Below are 15,543 nucleotides of genomic sequence, written 5' to 3'. Positions count from 1 at the left end.
CCAAGTATCTTACATATGCTATCTCCTTATTCGTCCCACCAATTGTATGAGATAGGTTTATAACGATCCGCACTTTACAGCTGAAGAATTTGAGGCACAGAGAGGTTGACTGTCTCGCCCAAGGTCACACAGACAGAAAGTGCCCAGGTCATCAGGGGCTTTGTCTGTCCCCTCTCCCCTGCACAGCCTAGCCTCATAGTGGACGTACAGTTGGTCCCGCAGTTTGTGCGGGAGACCTTGGAAATCCAGGTGGCGGTGCTCACCCAGCATCTCTTGTCCCTTTGCTGCTTCATTCCAGGTTTGGCGAAGCTGTGAATGGCAACCTGGTGGTGGGCACCCTGGCCTGGCCGTCCCCCTGGGTTATCGTCATCGGATCCTTCTTCTCCACCTGCGGGGCTGGGCTGCAGAGCCTCACGGGGGCTCCACGCCTGCTGCAGGCCATCTCCCGCGATGGCATAGTGCCCTTCCTGCAGGTCAGCGGCAGGGGCAGGGTGTGGGGACAGCAGTCCACCGCCTACACCAGCCAGCCAGGCCCCTGCCCAGGGCGGCTACCCAGGGAGCAGGGCCCTGCTGCTCTGTGCCGCCACTAAGAAGAACGGGTGTGCCTTTGGGCCCAACATCAGGGCCATCTCTTTGGGCAGGGTTGTCCACGCTTAGGGGGAAAATGAATGGTCCTCCTTTGGCCTCGTGATTGGGCAGGGACTCAGGGAGGCAGCCAAAGGGCAAGTAAGAGGAGGGTGCTCTCTGTGGTACTTAAAAAAAAAAAAGATTTATGGTAAACTCAGTCATGGCTGCTTGCTGGCCCCCTGCAGCTCCTCATCCATGTGTCCTTTTCCCCTTCAGGGATCATTTGAACTGCACTGCACTGGGGTACCAATGTCAGAGTGGGCAAGATACAGCAAAAACCTGGTATCCCCTTGGGTACATTTAAAGGATGAGAAATACAGCATCCTCTCCCTGCCTCTGCCGTACTGGTCTCCAAGACTGGAACAGAGACACAAGAAGTCCTAAGGTCTCAGCCCCCTGTGATGGTTGCTCTGTCCTCAGGTTTTCGGCCACGGCAAAGCCAACGGAGAGCCAACGTGGGCCTTGCTTCTCACCGCCTGCATCTGCGAGATTGGCATCCTCATTGCGTCCCTGGACGAGGTCGCCCCCATCCTCTCTATGTGCGTGCTGGCCTCTTGCCCTCCCCATCATCTCTGGGGGTCTCTCTACCTGGGTCCTTCAGCTGTGACCCTGGACAGCCCACCCAAACACTTTAACAGTCCCACTGTCGTAGAAACCTGTCCTTTGTTATACGGAGATTCACCCCCACATGCACCAGGGCATGTTGTAAGGGGATTTGGCCTTTGAACCTCTTCCTAAGCCGATGACTTGGCCATCTCCGCAGTTTCTTTCTCCCTTTCCTGTCTCTCCCTGTGCTTCTGACTGTCTCCCCTTGCATCTCTGTCTCTCCTGGGACCTTTCCGTGTTCTAGGTTCTTTCTGATGTGCTACATGTTTGTGAACCTGGCCTGTGCGGTACAGACGCTGCTGAGGACGCCCAACTGGCGGCCACGCTTTCGCTATTACCACTGGTGGGTGCCCGTTCCCCCTCCCTGCCCCAGAGGACCGTCCTCTCCTCTCCCCCTCACCCCAGCCCATCCCCTCCAGGTCTAAGGATCCCAAACTCCACTTTTCACAACTAGCATGAGAAAAGTCCTGGAGAAGGTCTCCTTATAATCACAAGTAATAACACAACACTGTATAAACGGTCTCAGCCAGAATCCCTCTCCTGTCAATAGTGTGCAACACCTTCCAGTCTTGACAAGGAAACCTCAGTTTCCTCAGCTGTGAAATGGGACAATAACTGCACCTACCTCATAGGCCCTTGTAAGCATTACACTGCTTGGTGCACGGAAGATGCTCCTTACGGGGGCTGGACTTCTGATCATTTTCCTTGACGGCTCCTTATCTTCACAATAGGCCTGTGGGGCAGACAGGGCAGGAATGATCATGCTTGTTCTACCAAAGGGAAACGGAGGCTCCAATAGGGAAAGGTGGCCTAAGGCCACCCAGCAAGACTATGGTACACCTGGCCCAGAACCCAGGCTGCCTGCCCCCCATCTCAGTGCTACTGCTGTGCCAGTCACCTCTTCCCTGGGGTCACATTCCTCCTGGGAGATCTTGCCTCCAACTTTCTCCAGACACTCCTGCCTCAGAACCTCCCTGGCAGGGCGGTCTGGCAGGGTCTAAGGCACTGGGACAGGGCAGGGTGGTGACTTAGGAGTTGGGTGGGGCGAGGGGAGGTGCCCTGGCTGCTCGTTCATCCAGAGGCCCCACGTCCCCGTGGTGCTCATGGAGATGACGGTGTGATTTCCCCTAGACCTGGCTGTAGCCTCCCCGGTCTTGCCCATGCCCCGCCCCATCTAACTCCTGCTGTCTGAGCCCAGGCACCAGTGACAGCCCCACCAGGGCTCAGAGGCTGGCCCTTCCTCCCCCTGTCCAGGACACTCTCGTTCCTGGGCATGAGCCTCTGCCTGGCCCTCATGTTCATCTGCTCCTGGTATTATGCCTTGGTGGCCATGCTCATTGCTGGGCTCATCTACAAGTATATCGAGTACCGTGGGTAAGCGCGGGGAAGTGGGGAGGGCTGGGCGAGACTGAGGGATGGGAGGAGGTGAGGAGGGGAGAGAGAGGGGTGATGAGTGCTCGGGGGTGGGGCGGTCGGGGAGATGAGGCAGGAAGTGGGAGAAGGTGGCACTAGAGTGGAGGGCAAAGGGGGATGGGATGGGATGGGGAGAGACGGAACAGGAGCAGAGGGAGGGGCTGAAGCTTTGAGAAATGGAGGTGGCAGGAGCGACCTCCTTTCTGAGCCTGAGATAGACGGCTCTGTGCTGGGGTGGCCACTTCGGGGTGGACGGCTCTCCCTGACTCTCCTTGGCTTTTGCCTCTTGCGATCCCCCTTCCCGGCCCCAGGGCGGAGAAGGAGTGGGGCGATGGCATCCGAGGCCTGTCTCTCAGTGCGGCTCGCTACGCCCTGTTACGCCTAGAGGAAGGGCCCCCGCACACCAAGAACTGGAGGTCAGTGGTGGAGGCACAAGCGTGAGGGCTCAGCGGGGGGAGAGGCAGGGAGCAGGGCCCAACCCACCCCGCTTGCTTTGTTTTGGGGTTGCTGAGTGGTGTTCAGCCTTGTCTGAACCCTTCCCACCTACAACACCGAGGCTGAGCTGAGTTCCAGACATTTGTTCTCCGAAACCCCACCCGCCAGGCCAGTCTCCTGACCATCTATCCATCCATCCATTCATTCCATCATGTGTTAGAAAAAATATACGAACGTGTGATCTATGCCCTGCCCCCTTCCTGTCTCTGGGGATGTAGTGAGCTCACAGTTCCGTGGACAAGGCATGCGCACAGACAGGTAAACGCAGTATCGTGTAGCATTTGCTCTGGGAGAGGTGAATCTTCCACCTTGAGAGTTATGGGGCCTCTTAGAAATCTCTAGATGAATAACAATCTCCATTTTATTCACGTGACAGTCAGGGCCTAGAGAAGGTCTCAGGGGTCATGGAAGGCAGAACTGGACCCAGAATCTTCACCTCCTGCCTCTCAGCCCAGGGTGCTTTTTTAAAAAAAATTTATTTATTTAGTTTTGGCTGTGTTGGGTCTTCGTTTCTGTGCGAGGGCTCTCTCCAGTTGTGGCGAGTGGGGGCCACTCTTCATCGCGGTGTGCGGGCCTCTCACTGTCGCGGCCTCTCTTGCTGCGGAGCACAGGCTCCAGACGCACAGGCTCAGTAATTGTGGCGCACGGGCCCAGTTGCTCTGCGGCATGTGGGATCCTCCCAGACCAGGGCTCGAACCCGTGTCCCCTGCATTGGCAGGCAGATTCTCAACCACTGCGCCACCAGGGAAGCCCCCCAGGGTGCTTTCTAACTAATTGCTCTGCAAGGCCAATCCCTCCTTCTTCTCCCTCAGGTTCGTTTTGCTAAGAGTAAGGCCTGGAACCCTGAACTATGCCTAGGACATCGTTGGCTTGTCCTTGCTGATGTCTACTAAACTGGGCTTCCAGAGACTGGGGCTTTGCATAATTTGTCTGTGAATCCTCAAATGCTTAGCACAGGGTCTAGCCCAGAGTAGGTGTTTAGAGAAAGCTATTAAATTGATGGTGGCTGGCTGGCTGCAGTGGCTAAATGAATAAGGAAATGAACAGATAAATCAATGGGTAGATGGCTGAATGTGTATATGTATGGGAGGGTGGTGGGGTGAATAGGTGAATGTGTGAATGGATGGCGGTAGAAGGATGTGTAGGTAAATTAACATGGATATGAGTGGATAACTGAAGGATAAAATGGGTGGGGGCGTGGATGGAAACATGGGTGAGTGAGGTAGATGGAGAGATGGATGGGTGGGTAGATGGATAGATGTGTGGGAGATGGTTGGATGTCTTGATACTCAAGGCAATGGATGGATGGATGTGTAGGTGGATGGGTGGGTGGTGGGTGTATAGGTGGACAGGAGTATGGAGGTCGTGTGGTTAGTGAACTCACCAGCGTATGGCGTACGGGTGTATGAGTTTATGGCGGTTGGGTAGGTGGTGGATGGATCATGTGACCTTGCACCCTCTTCAGGCCACAGCTGCTGGTGCTGGTGCGTGTGGACCAAGACCAGAACGTGGCACATCCACAGCTGCTCTCGCTGACCTCCCAGCTCAAGGCAGGGAAGGGCCTGACCATTGTGGGCTCTGTCCTTGAGGGCACCTTTCTGGACAACCATCCCCAGGCCCAGCGGGCGGAGGAGGTAAGTAGAGGCCCTGGTGGGGAGGGCGGAAGGATGCAGCACTCAGGAAGGCAGTCCTTGCTCCTTTCCACTTTCCCTCCTGCCACCTTTGCCATCAGCTGGAGCTCAGGCTTTTCTGTCCTCTTCCTTAGAAGAGGAGTCCAAGGGCTCAGCAAGTGAGTTCCTTAGAATCCAACTCGCAGAACCAAAGACGATCAGAGCCGGAAGTGCCCATTTTATGGATAAGGAAACTGAGGCTTAGAGAAGTCAGGTCATTTGTTTAAGGACAGAAAACAGAGACTCACATTAAAACTGCTAGACCCCTTCTCCACCTGCCGAAGCATAAATCTTTTAAAGCGTTTTCACATAGGTGGACCCTTTTGGTCCCCACACCAAGTGGAGTCGGCAGGGTGAATACCCCTGTTTGGCCCAGGGAGAAACAGAGGCCCAGAGACGGAAAGCAGCTTGCTGGAAGTCACAAAGGTGGCTGGAAGCATAGTCAGGATTTGAACCCGGGTCCCTGACTCTGGGTCACCTGCTCTTGTTCTAATCCCCTGGTCCATGTCCACAGAGCAGTGTACACAGCCAGTGTGGGCTGGGGCAGCTGGGCTCTGCATTAAGCGTCATTAACAGGTGTCTGGTGGGTGACAGAGGAAGTGGGTTCTGTCGGCGATTCAGGTCTCTCTCCTCTTGGGGCCATGGCTAAAAGTGGAGAGAGGAAAGGGGGCCTGAGGGAGGTGAGATGAGAGGGGGAGGGACACACCTAATGGCTTGCGACAGTTGCTGTTTCTGCCTCACTGGGCCGTTCACACTGATCTGTCAGGGCCCTGGGCTGGAGGCCTCCACTGGTCCATTTAATTCAACTTGCAGTGGCTGCAAATGTGCTGTGTACCAGGCACCAGGCTAGGCCCCGGGGGACGTGGAGAGGTAGATGACCAAATCTCAGCCCTCAAGGTGGTCACAGGCTGGTGGGGAAGATAGAACACACACAGAAGGCTCTAAACCCGTCCGAGGTTAGAGTGAATAACTGCAGAGCAATAGAACGTGTTGAGTGTTTAGGATCTCTCAGGCTGTATATACTAAGCTCTACTCGCATCATGTTATGTCATCCACCCTCTTCCTGGACGAGGTAGCTGTCACGATGCCCATTTGACTGATGAGAAATCTGAGGCTCATAGAGGGAGGTGATTTGCCCAACATTGCTCTGCAGTTATTAACTCTAACGTAGCACCTGTCAACCTCAGGTGGGCTTGAGAGCCTTCTGTGTACGTTCTGTCTTCCCCACCAGCCTGTGACCAGCTTGAGGGCTGGGGTTTGGTCTTGTGCCTCTCCATCTCCCCTGGGGCCTGGCCCGGTGCACAGCGCATTCTCAGCCACTGCATGCTGAATTAAACAGGCGGGGGCAGAGATAGAAATAGGAGCCCTCTCTTTTTTTTTTCTCTCTCTTTTTTATTTTTGGCTGCGTTCGGTCTTTGTTGCTGTGCGCGGGCTTTCTCTGGTTGCGGCGAGCGGGGGCTACTCTTCGTTGCGGTGCGTGGGCTTCTCATTGCGGTGGCTTCTCTTGTGGCGGAGCATGGGCTCTAGGCGCGTGGGCTTCAGTAGTTGTGGCATTCAGGCTCAGTAGTTATGGCTCATGGGCTCTAGAGCGCAGGCTCAGTAGTTGTGGCCCATGGGCTTAGTTGCTCCGCGGCATGTGGGATCTTCCCGGACCAGGGCTCGAACCCATGTCCCCTGCATTGGCAGGGGGATTCTTAACTACTGCGCCACCAGGGAAGCCCAGGAGTCCTTTCTGTTTGACATCAGAGGCTTGGTTAAGAGTGTGAAGGATGGAGTCAGACCCCTGGACTTGAACTTCTACAGTAACATCCATTATCTGTATGGCCTGAAGCAAGTCTTAATTTCTCTGAGCCTCAATTTCCTTACTTATAAAGTGAGAGTAATAGAACACTTCCCTCATTGTGCAGATTGAATGTGCGTTTTAAATGCTTACTGTCATGCTGACTTTTAAAAACTGTTAAAAACCAAATTGTCTGGCTATGCAGAGGGGCCCAGTTTCATCGTGGTTTGGGTGGACGGGTGGTGTCTGAGGAAGGTGATGGTTGAGTTGGGCCAGGCAGAGTGTCATGGACAATGGGGTCGGCCGGGGAGGGGCTCTGGGTGGTGGGTGAGAGCTTGCAGGGGGACTGTGTGAGCAACGGCAGGGCGGTGGGAAGCGTGGTGTCCCAACATGAAGAGCTCTGACTGAGCAGCGGGGAACGGGGGCCATAGGTGATGGGGTGCCAGAGGCCGACATGCTCAGAGCTGAGCTTCAGGAATGGAGGGTTGATGGCGGGGAGAGATGGGGGCTAGGGAGGCTGCAAGGGGCTGGGCAGGGCTAGGGAGGCCTGAGGCTAGTCCTTTTCAGAGCCCTCCCCTCCCCGCAGTCCATCCGGCGCCTGATGGAGGCAGAGAAGGTGAAGGGCTTCTGCCAGGTAGTGATCTCCTCCAACCTGCGAGATGGCGTGTCCCACCTGATTCAGTCCGGGGGCCTCGGGGGGCTGCAGCACAACACCGTGCTTGTTGGCTGGCCCCGAAACTGGCGGCAGAAGGAAGCTCATCAGACGTGGAGGAACTTCATTGGTAAAGCTGTGTGGGCTTGGGGTGGTAGAGGGCTGGGTGTGTGTGGGGTCCTTCTTTGGGCCTGGGGATCATTTCCCAGGCGTAACAGGTATGGAGTCGGCATATGCAGGTGATGGCGTTCAAAGCCTCCCATGTGCCAGGCACTGTGCGGGGAGCCCAGGGACTCAGGTGTGGAGGAGACAGTCTTGGCTCCGGCAGGGTTCACAACGCTGGCAGGAAGACAGTGCAGGGAGTGGGAAGAGCTACAGCTTTGAAGTCGCTGAGGCCCGGGTCTACATCTCCCCTCTGGCCCTTCCTCGCTGTGTGACTGTTCACAAGTGCCTCACCCTCTCTGGGCATCAGATGCCTTGGTAGTAGTGGGTACTAAGTAATACAATAACTAACACTTACAGACTGTGTTCTGTGTGCCAGACAAGTGGAGGCTTTCTCTCATTCTCTCAGCAGGCCTGTGAGGGCTAGGCATTGCTGTCTCCATTTTATTGGTGTGAAACTGAGGCACGGAGAGATTAAGGTCACGCAGCTGGTAAACCCTGAGGCGGCTTTACCGGTAGATCCTAGTTAGAAGGTGGTTGGGAGGATTAAGTGAGCCCTGCATGGTCGAGTTCTTAATCAGAAAGGGCAGGTGTTGTTATCACCACTTGAACGGTGGGGAAACGGAGGCCCAGAGAGGCTTCCCCAAATTCAAACAAGCGATGAGGCCCAGGTAGGTGGGGTTTTTCTGACTCCTCAGCCCAAGACCAAGGCGGGATGGGGTGGGGGTGGGGTGCTGGGTGCCAGAAGGGGACCAGGGTCACTGTTTTACCGTCTGGCCATCTCTTTGGTCTCCTCCAGAGCTGGTCCGGGAAACCACGGCCGGTCACCTGGCTCTGCTGGTCACCAAGAACGTTTCCATGTTTCCTGGTAACCCGGAGCGCTTCTCGGAGGGCAGCATCGACGTCTGGTGGATTGTGCACGACGGTGGCATGCTCATGCTGCTGCCCTTCCTGCTGCGGCACCACAAGGTGCGCATGCGTGTGCGTGAGTGAGCGTCCGCGCGTGCTCGCGCCCACATCCATGGGCGGGGTTTCTGGGCTCCGGAAGGGGCCAGCCTCCACGTGAGCTCCTGGGAAAGGGCTCCAATCCCCTCCTTAATTCTGAGGTGCTTGGAACTGAAGGTGTCTCCCCTTGCAGATGTCCTTGAACTATAAAGGAGAGCAATGTTTAACTCAATCGAGTGATGCTTTAATGAGGGGACCCTCATCTACGCAGAGGCGTTTTTCAAAACTTTTTTTTTTTTTTTTTTTTTTTTGTTTGCGGTACACGGTCCTCTCACTGTTGTGGCCTCTCCCGTTGTGGAGCACAGGCTCCGGACGCGCAGGCTCAGCGGCCATGGCTCACGGGCCCAGCCGCTGCGCGGCATGTAGGATCCTCCCGGACCAGGGCACGAACCCGTGTCCCCTGCATCGGCAGGCGGACTCTCAACCACTGCGCCACCAGGGAAGCCCCGCAGAGGCGTTTTTGTAGGGAGTGGCCGCTGAGATAGAGGACTGGGGGGCTGCATGTATGTGTGGGAAGGTGCGTGGGAAGGGTGAGGGACAGGGTCCTGTCTACGTTCTGGCCCTGGGTCTCCGCACTGCACCTGGGCTGGACCTTTCTGGGTCCCCTTCACCACTCCAGGTCTGGCGGAAGTGCAAGATGCGAATCTTCACTGTGGCCCAGATGGACGACAATAGCATCCAGATGAAGAAGGATTTGACCACATTTCTGTACCATTTACGTATCACCGCGGAGGTCGAAGTGGTGGAGATGGTGAGTCCCCAGGAGCCACCTCTGACGTTTTGGAATCCCTTCTGGACTCTTTCCCTTTGGCCCCAGAACCAAATGGGGAACTCCAACTCCCATCAGCTTGTGATGCTGGATCCCTTCCCTGCATCCACTTTTTAGCCTCTCACGTATTCACCTGAGAGCCCATCCATCCATCCATCCATACACCCTCCTCTCGTTCGTAAGAATAGCCATGTCTAATAATGCTTACTACGTGTGAGGCACTGTACTATGCACTTTATGTATATTACTTCTCACAGCAATCAATGAAATAGATACAATTATCAGCATTTCCATTTTACAGATTAGGCAGTTGAGGCACAGAAAGGTTAAGTAATTTGCCCCGAACACACACTAAGTGGCAGGGCCAGGATTCAACCCCAAGCAGACTGGCTCTAGAGTCCATGCTCCTCGCACTTACATGCTACAGCCTCTTGTCTGTCCATTTCTCTCAGCTTATTTATCCATTTACCCATCTCTCTGTGTATTCATTAATCCACCCACATATCCATTAATGTATTTATTCACTCACTCATCCATTCATCCATGTACAAAATTCATTCATCTCTGTGTTCCTTTTTATATTTCTCCCCCATCTCCATTCACCCAGGTAATTAATTAATCCACTCATTCATTAATTCACCCATTCATTCGCCCAGTCCTGTGCTTGGCTGAGGAGGGAATGAGCCGCATTGCCTCCAAAGAGCATCGCCCTCTGCTTCGTCCTTGCCTCCCACAACTGTTGATTAAACTAGGTCATTGGATAGGGAAACCCTAGGTTGGCAGAAAGAAGGGGGCCTGCCTCCCTCCCCTTGGCCTTGCACCGAAGCTCGTACTTTCCCCCCCTTTCCCCTCCTCCACCCCATCTCCACCCCTGCCTGCCCACAGCATGAAAGCGACATCTCCGCTTACACCTACGAGAAGACGCTGGTGATGGAGCAGCGTTCCCAGATCCTCAAGCAGATGCATTTAACCAAGAATGAGCGGGAGAGGGAGGTGAGGTTGCCCTGGCTGGGCTCGGAGAGTCTCAAGCTGCTGCCAGCTCTGGGCGTGCACAGGTTTGGGATGGCCCACTCCTGGCCATTGGCACTGCCACCTTCTGGCACTGGGTTCCCCAGCAGCAGGGGTACACACAGCGGCTGCATCTCTCAAGCCTCCCAGCCAGGATGCAGAGGGGCTTTGGCATGCGTGACAGATCTTCCGCTCACTATGTGACTTCTGGGGCCCAAGGGAGAATAGTGGATGTTAAATATGTATGGATGATTCCTCAGGGGCGTGGGCTGCCAGTGTGGGGGACAAGGGATTATGTGACAGACCCTTCGAGAGGCTTAGAGAGTGGGTAACAGATGGATATTTCAGGATGCAGCTGATGATGAGAGTTGGGGGCAAACCTCCAACTGGGTTCTCAGGGGTAACAATGATGAGCTCTCATGGGGTATGGGTGTAAGATCTCCCCAGTGTGGGTAATGTGGGACCACTGGCCCTCTGGCATTTGAATGAAAGCCCCACCCCAGGGAGTGGGGTCCTTGGGGAAATGAGCTATGGTACCCTGGGGGTTGGGGACAGAAGAGATCTTGGAGGTGGGTGACAGTAAAATTGTAAGAAATGGCATGTGCTATGACCAATCAGAACTGGCACTGGACCATAGTGCTAAGGTAGAGCCCAGCTGGACCAGGTGTTAACCCTTTGGTTGCTGGATAGTGGGGAGGTCAGGGGTCCTGGAGAGGGGTTGGAGTGGCCAGGTCAGTGGCGGCAATAGCTATTTGATGTGGAAGCATTGCAATAGTTTAACAACTGGTAGGGATCCCGAAAGTGCACATCCTGGCTGAACATCAGCTCTGGGGGTAGCTCTTTGCAGGGCGGGCATGGGTAGTGATTTCCAGCAGAGCTGGCACCAACATGTGTCACTCCCTAGATCCAGAGTATCACAGATGAGTCTCGGGGCTCAATCCGGAGAAAGAATCCAGCCAACACTCGGCTTCGCCTCAACGTCCCAGAAGAGACAGCTGGTGACAGCGAGGAGAAGCCGGAAGAGGAGGTATGCAGCGGGGTGGTTTGGCTCCAGCCAGTGCGAGCAGGAACTTTGGCCTCCAAAGGAGTCACATGTTGTCCCTTCTTTTATCCCTCAGGTGCAGCTGATCCATGACCAGAGTGCTCCCAGCTGCCCCAGCAGCTCACCATCCCCGGGGGAGGAGCCCGAACGGGAGGGCGAGGCAGATCCAGAGAAAGTGCATCTCACCTGGACCAAGGACAAATCTGTGGCAGAGAAGAACAAGGGCCCCAGTCCTGTCTCCTCAGAGGGCATCAAGGACTTCTTCAGCATGAAGCCGTATGGGCCTGGGGGCTAAGGGCTAGGGTCTGGGGTGAGCCTACAGGGTCCTTGCTCCCCATGGCAGAGCAAATGAGCAGAAGGGGTCCTGGCCTGGTAGTCGGAAGACCCCGCCCAGACCTTGTCTTGGTTTCCCCATCTGAGGACTCAGATTGGGCTTGATTGCTAAGGGTCAGAACTCCCTGGGGCAGGCAGTGGAAAGGCGAAGCCTGGGGGGCTGGGAGAGCGGGACCAGTTTGCACACAGGGTGGTTGATGGTGGCTCAGGTAGTCCTCAGCTTCTCCTGCTTTTTCTGACCCCTCTTTTTCTTCCTCTCTTTGCTTCTCTTATGTTTCCCGAAGGGAGTGGGAGAACTTGTAAGTGCTTCAGAATTTTTAACTTCTCACCTAGGTTGGCCAGGGTCCCTCCTCTTCTCACTCCACCATGAACCCTCAGTTTGTGCCCCTGACCTCTGGGGTCTCTGAATAGCCCAGCTTGGAGAAGTCTAGGGTTGGTGGTCCCTGGCTTGCAAGGACTAGATCCCAGCAGCCCAGTGCTGGGGTGGGGGGGCTGGAAGAGAGACTGGATCCAACTCTCCCTTCTCCCAGCCGTACGTGCCTCCCTCCGTCCCTCCCTCAGGAACCAGTCCAACGTGCGGCGCATGCACACCGCTGTGCGGCTGAACGAGGTCATCGTCAAGAAATCCCGGGACGCCAAGCTTGTTTTGCTCAACATGCCAGGGCCTCCCCGCAACCGCAACGGTGACGAAAATTGTATCCTGGGCTTAAAATTGGGAGGAAGCGGGAGGTGGATGTCAGGGGACTTAGGTCCTGGCCCTGGGAAGGAAGAGTTGAGACGGGTCTGCTTCAGAATCAGCACCGTGAACAGGGACGCGAACCCAGCGTTCCCCTGGCGCCCAACACGCGCGGCCCTAATTCCAACGGGAGGGAAGGGGACGGTCTTTCTCCTTGACGGGCGCTCAGACATGGAGTTCCTCGAGGTCCTCACCGAGCACCTGGACCGGGTGATGCTGGTCCGCGGCGGCGGCCGCGAGGTCATCACCATCTACTCCTGAGAGCCAGGACCTGCCACCCGGGCCCGAGCGCGTCCGGCCCGCGCGGCCCCGGAGCCCTCGCCGCGCCCCCCGCCGCTGTCACCGTTTACATACAGACCCTGTGCCCGCGCCCTGGCCCCCTTCCCCGCTGCCTGAAGCCCGGAGGCCACGTCGGTCGGGGCTGACTCGGAGAGGACCGCCCCGCGCGGAGACCAGAGCCCCGAGCGCCCCGTTGGCGCGTCGCCCTGTCGGCCCCGGCTGCCCTTTTTCTAAGCCCGGCCTCGCCCCGCCGGAGGAGACGCTGCAATAAAGGTCGGAGGAGGCGCAGAGAGGAGCGGAGCTGGGGCTTTGAGGACCCCCGGTAGTCCGCGCGGCCCTTTCCCTCTCTTCCCGCGCCCCGCCCCGTCCTCGCTCTGCACCCCTCCCCCGGCGGCCCGGAGGGCGCGGGGTGGGGAGGCTGCGCTCCGCCGTCTACGTCACTTGTCTTCGCGCGGCCGTAGGCGCCGGCCGGCCGAGCCTATACATAGTGTACAGGAGACATCGCGTGTATTTTTAACGTCCCCATATTTCTGTGACTAGAAGCGCAACGGACTTCTCTTCTCGCCACTGTCGAGCTCTCCCGCTGGGGGCGCCCAGGGAAGGCGGAGGCCTCGGGAGGCTGGGTTTTCCTTGACGTCCGAGAGTTTTGAGAGCAAAAGTGCTTTAGGCCCAGGCGGGAGTCGTGGTCCCTCGACACCCCCTCGACGTCTCCTCACCCTTTCCTCGCGCCCTTGGCTTCCGACCCTTCCCTCTAGTTCTTCTCGGAGACGAAGTGAGACAAGTGTCCAGCTTTTCCTGGATTCGCCTCCCAGCGGAGTGAGCTTCCACTGTGGCTGCAGAGACGGGCACAGCCTCTTCTCATCGGCTCTTATGCAAGCTGGGGCCAGGATAGGGGAGGGGCGCTCCTCAAGGAAGAGAAACCGAGAGAGGCCCTCGCCCCACCGAGGAAGCCCCGCCCCGGTGCCTTCGCTGGGGGAGCAGGCAGCTCTCCTCAATCGGCTTGTCGCCTGCTCCTCCTATCCCATGGCTCTTCGCCAAAGACTGAAATCGGGGAGCTGGAGGGCGTCCCTTCCCCTGGAGTTTCCTCCCTGGGACAGATGAGGGAGGCGGGGGCGGTTCTGGGTTGGGGGCCGGACTCACCGGGGAGGCCCCAGCGCTGTCCCTGATGCTCCCTCCTCTGTGTCCATCTGGCAGCTCTGGCCTCGGGGACCCAGCCGCCTTCTCCGCGTCCCGGGGCCCGGCCTCGCTGCCTCTAGCTGCGTCTCCCAGGCACCTGGGCGTGGGGGAGGGCTGGAGTCGCTATGTGCTTTGTTCTTAGCGCCTCTCTGCCCTCCTCCAACTAGGAGCCAAGGCCTTTGGCTTCTCCAACACCAGTCCTTGGCGCTTCTGCTCCACCAGCCCGGTTGCAGGTGCCCTCTACCCTTAGGGAAACCGCATTGGCCGGGCTCCCTTCCCCCAGGGCACCTTACTAAGGGCGGCAGGCACTGCATGCTCGTTCCAGCGCCCTCTGGGACTGGGTACAGTACCTTCAGCCCCAGGGCCCTGAACTTTGCATCTAGTTAGACATCCTGCCCACCTCCCAGAGCTGAGGCTACTGGGTACTCCTGACCTCACCACCTCCTTTCCTTTGAGCCCAAGGCAGAGCTGGAGCTGGTGCCACCTAGACTGGGCCAGGTGTGGCTGGAGGTAGGTTTGGATGTCTGCCGGTTAGGCCAAGGCCCCTCTGAAATTTGATCAGGGGGCTGGATAGATTCTTCCGGGTAGTAATCAGAAGTCGGAGGTATCAGACACCAGCACTCCCCACGCTCATCCTCCAAAGAACCTCCCTCTGACAGACGCAGCTGGGTCTAGCCTTCTGGGGTCCTGAGCACTCCTGGGCTGAAGTGGTGGGCTAGGTAGAAGGGAAAGGGGGTATATTAACATCAGTTAGGGAACCAAAGTTGCACTATCTGGGCCTAGACTGTCTGGTTGGCAAGAGCAGTTTCGGTTGATGAAAACAGACATCCCACAACAAAACCCCAAGTTTTCTGTGCTACATGTGCAATATTTGTTATGAACGTTATCACACGTCACTCATCAAATTATCTTTATAATCATGTAGCTAGATGTTTCATGTCCATTCAAGTGACTTTTATTCTGAGTGCAATATTTCAATAGCCTTGTAGTGATAACTAGTGTTGCTTTTGTTTTAGACGATCTATGTGCAGGGCAATGCAATGAAGTTGAACACCCTTGTAAATAGGAGAGGTTGCAAACCAAATCAAGAGTATTTATTACTATTATTAGGCCTGCCTTTAACTTTCCATGTGTTTCAGTATTCCGCATTCTGCCTCAGTATTGATCTTGTGTTCTCTGTGCCAATATGAAAAGGAGAGGGTTGGTTCTTTCCTTTATTGTTGAATGCTCCCATTTAATGCTTTATAGCTTTTATGTATTAATTTTTTAGACTCCCATCTGCACAAAATGCAATAAAAATAATTTTATTATACCCTTCACAGCCTGAGGTGTGCTGTTTGGACACTCCAGGGGGAAGAATTAGTAGGTGGGAAGAGGGGTGTTAAAAGGTGGCCCTCCAGGAGGACCCTAGACTCTTAATCAGAAACACTGACCACCACTCCAGGCGGGTTGCCTAGTGTACTGATAGTTCTGGGGCCCTGTCCTAGAGGGACAAAGGCACTGGCAGCAGGGGCATTGCACCCACATCTCCTATGAGATGGTGAGCACTTCTAGGTCAGGCTCAGCAATGTCAGCATCTTGGTCCCTAATCCACTGGAGGCCTTGTGCCAGTCACTTCACCACACCCACTCCAAATTTCCTGATAGGGCTATTAAATGCTCTCCAGAGCTCCTACCTGTGACTCTGCTTCTGCCAACTCCTTGCATAATGGGCTGGACAGAGGGCGGCAAGTGAGACAAAATCAAAACAGGAGAGCACCCCACTCTCCATTCGCCTTTGGCCAGGAAAGG

At 56.0% G+C, this 15,543-nt stretch overlaps 1 protein-coding gene across 1 annotated transcript in view; it reads left to right on the top strand.

Moving 5' to 3' along the window:
* The window catches only part of SLC12A5 (solute carrier family 12 member 5), a 30,565-nt gene extending 15,500 nt beyond the window's left edge, over positions 1 to 15,065 (top strand). The window contains exons 12-26 of the mRNA XM_060030704.1: positions 299 to 473; positions 1,048 to 1,166; positions 1,478 to 1,576; positions 2,488 to 2,607; positions 2,958 to 3,062; positions 4,607 to 4,775; positions 7,178 to 7,373; positions 8,205 to 8,374; positions 9,030 to 9,161; positions 10,065 to 10,172; positions 11,092 to 11,214; positions 11,306 to 11,505; positions 11,847 to 11,861; positions 12,124 to 12,257; positions 12,468 to 15,065. Of these exons, the coding sequence (XP_059886687.1) occupies positions 299 to 473; positions 1,048 to 1,166; positions 1,478 to 1,576; positions 2,488 to 2,607; positions 2,958 to 3,062; positions 4,607 to 4,775; positions 7,178 to 7,373; positions 8,205 to 8,374; positions 9,030 to 9,161; positions 10,065 to 10,172; positions 11,092 to 11,214; positions 11,306 to 11,505; positions 11,847 to 11,861; positions 12,124 to 12,257; positions 12,468 to 12,559 (1,957 nt within the window). The 3' untranslated portion in view covers positions 12,560 to 15,065. The remainder of the gene's footprint in view (positions 1 to 298; positions 474 to 1,047; positions 1,167 to 1,477; positions 1,577 to 2,487; positions 2,608 to 2,957; positions 3,063 to 4,606; positions 4,776 to 7,177; positions 7,374 to 8,204; positions 8,375 to 9,029; positions 9,162 to 10,064; positions 10,173 to 11,091; positions 11,215 to 11,305; positions 11,506 to 11,846; positions 11,862 to 12,123; positions 12,258 to 12,467) is intronic.
* The last annotated feature ends 478 nt before the right edge of the window (positions 15,066 to 15,543 follow it).

This window comes from Delphinus delphis, chromosome 15, assembly GCF_949987515.2.
Source record: "Delphinus delphis chromosome 15, mDelDel1.2, whole genome shotgun sequence".
NCBI lineage: Eukaryota > Metazoa > Chordata > Mammalia > Artiodactyla > Delphinidae > Delphinus > Delphinus delphis.
This window is presented reverse-complemented; position numbering and strand designations above follow the sequence as displayed.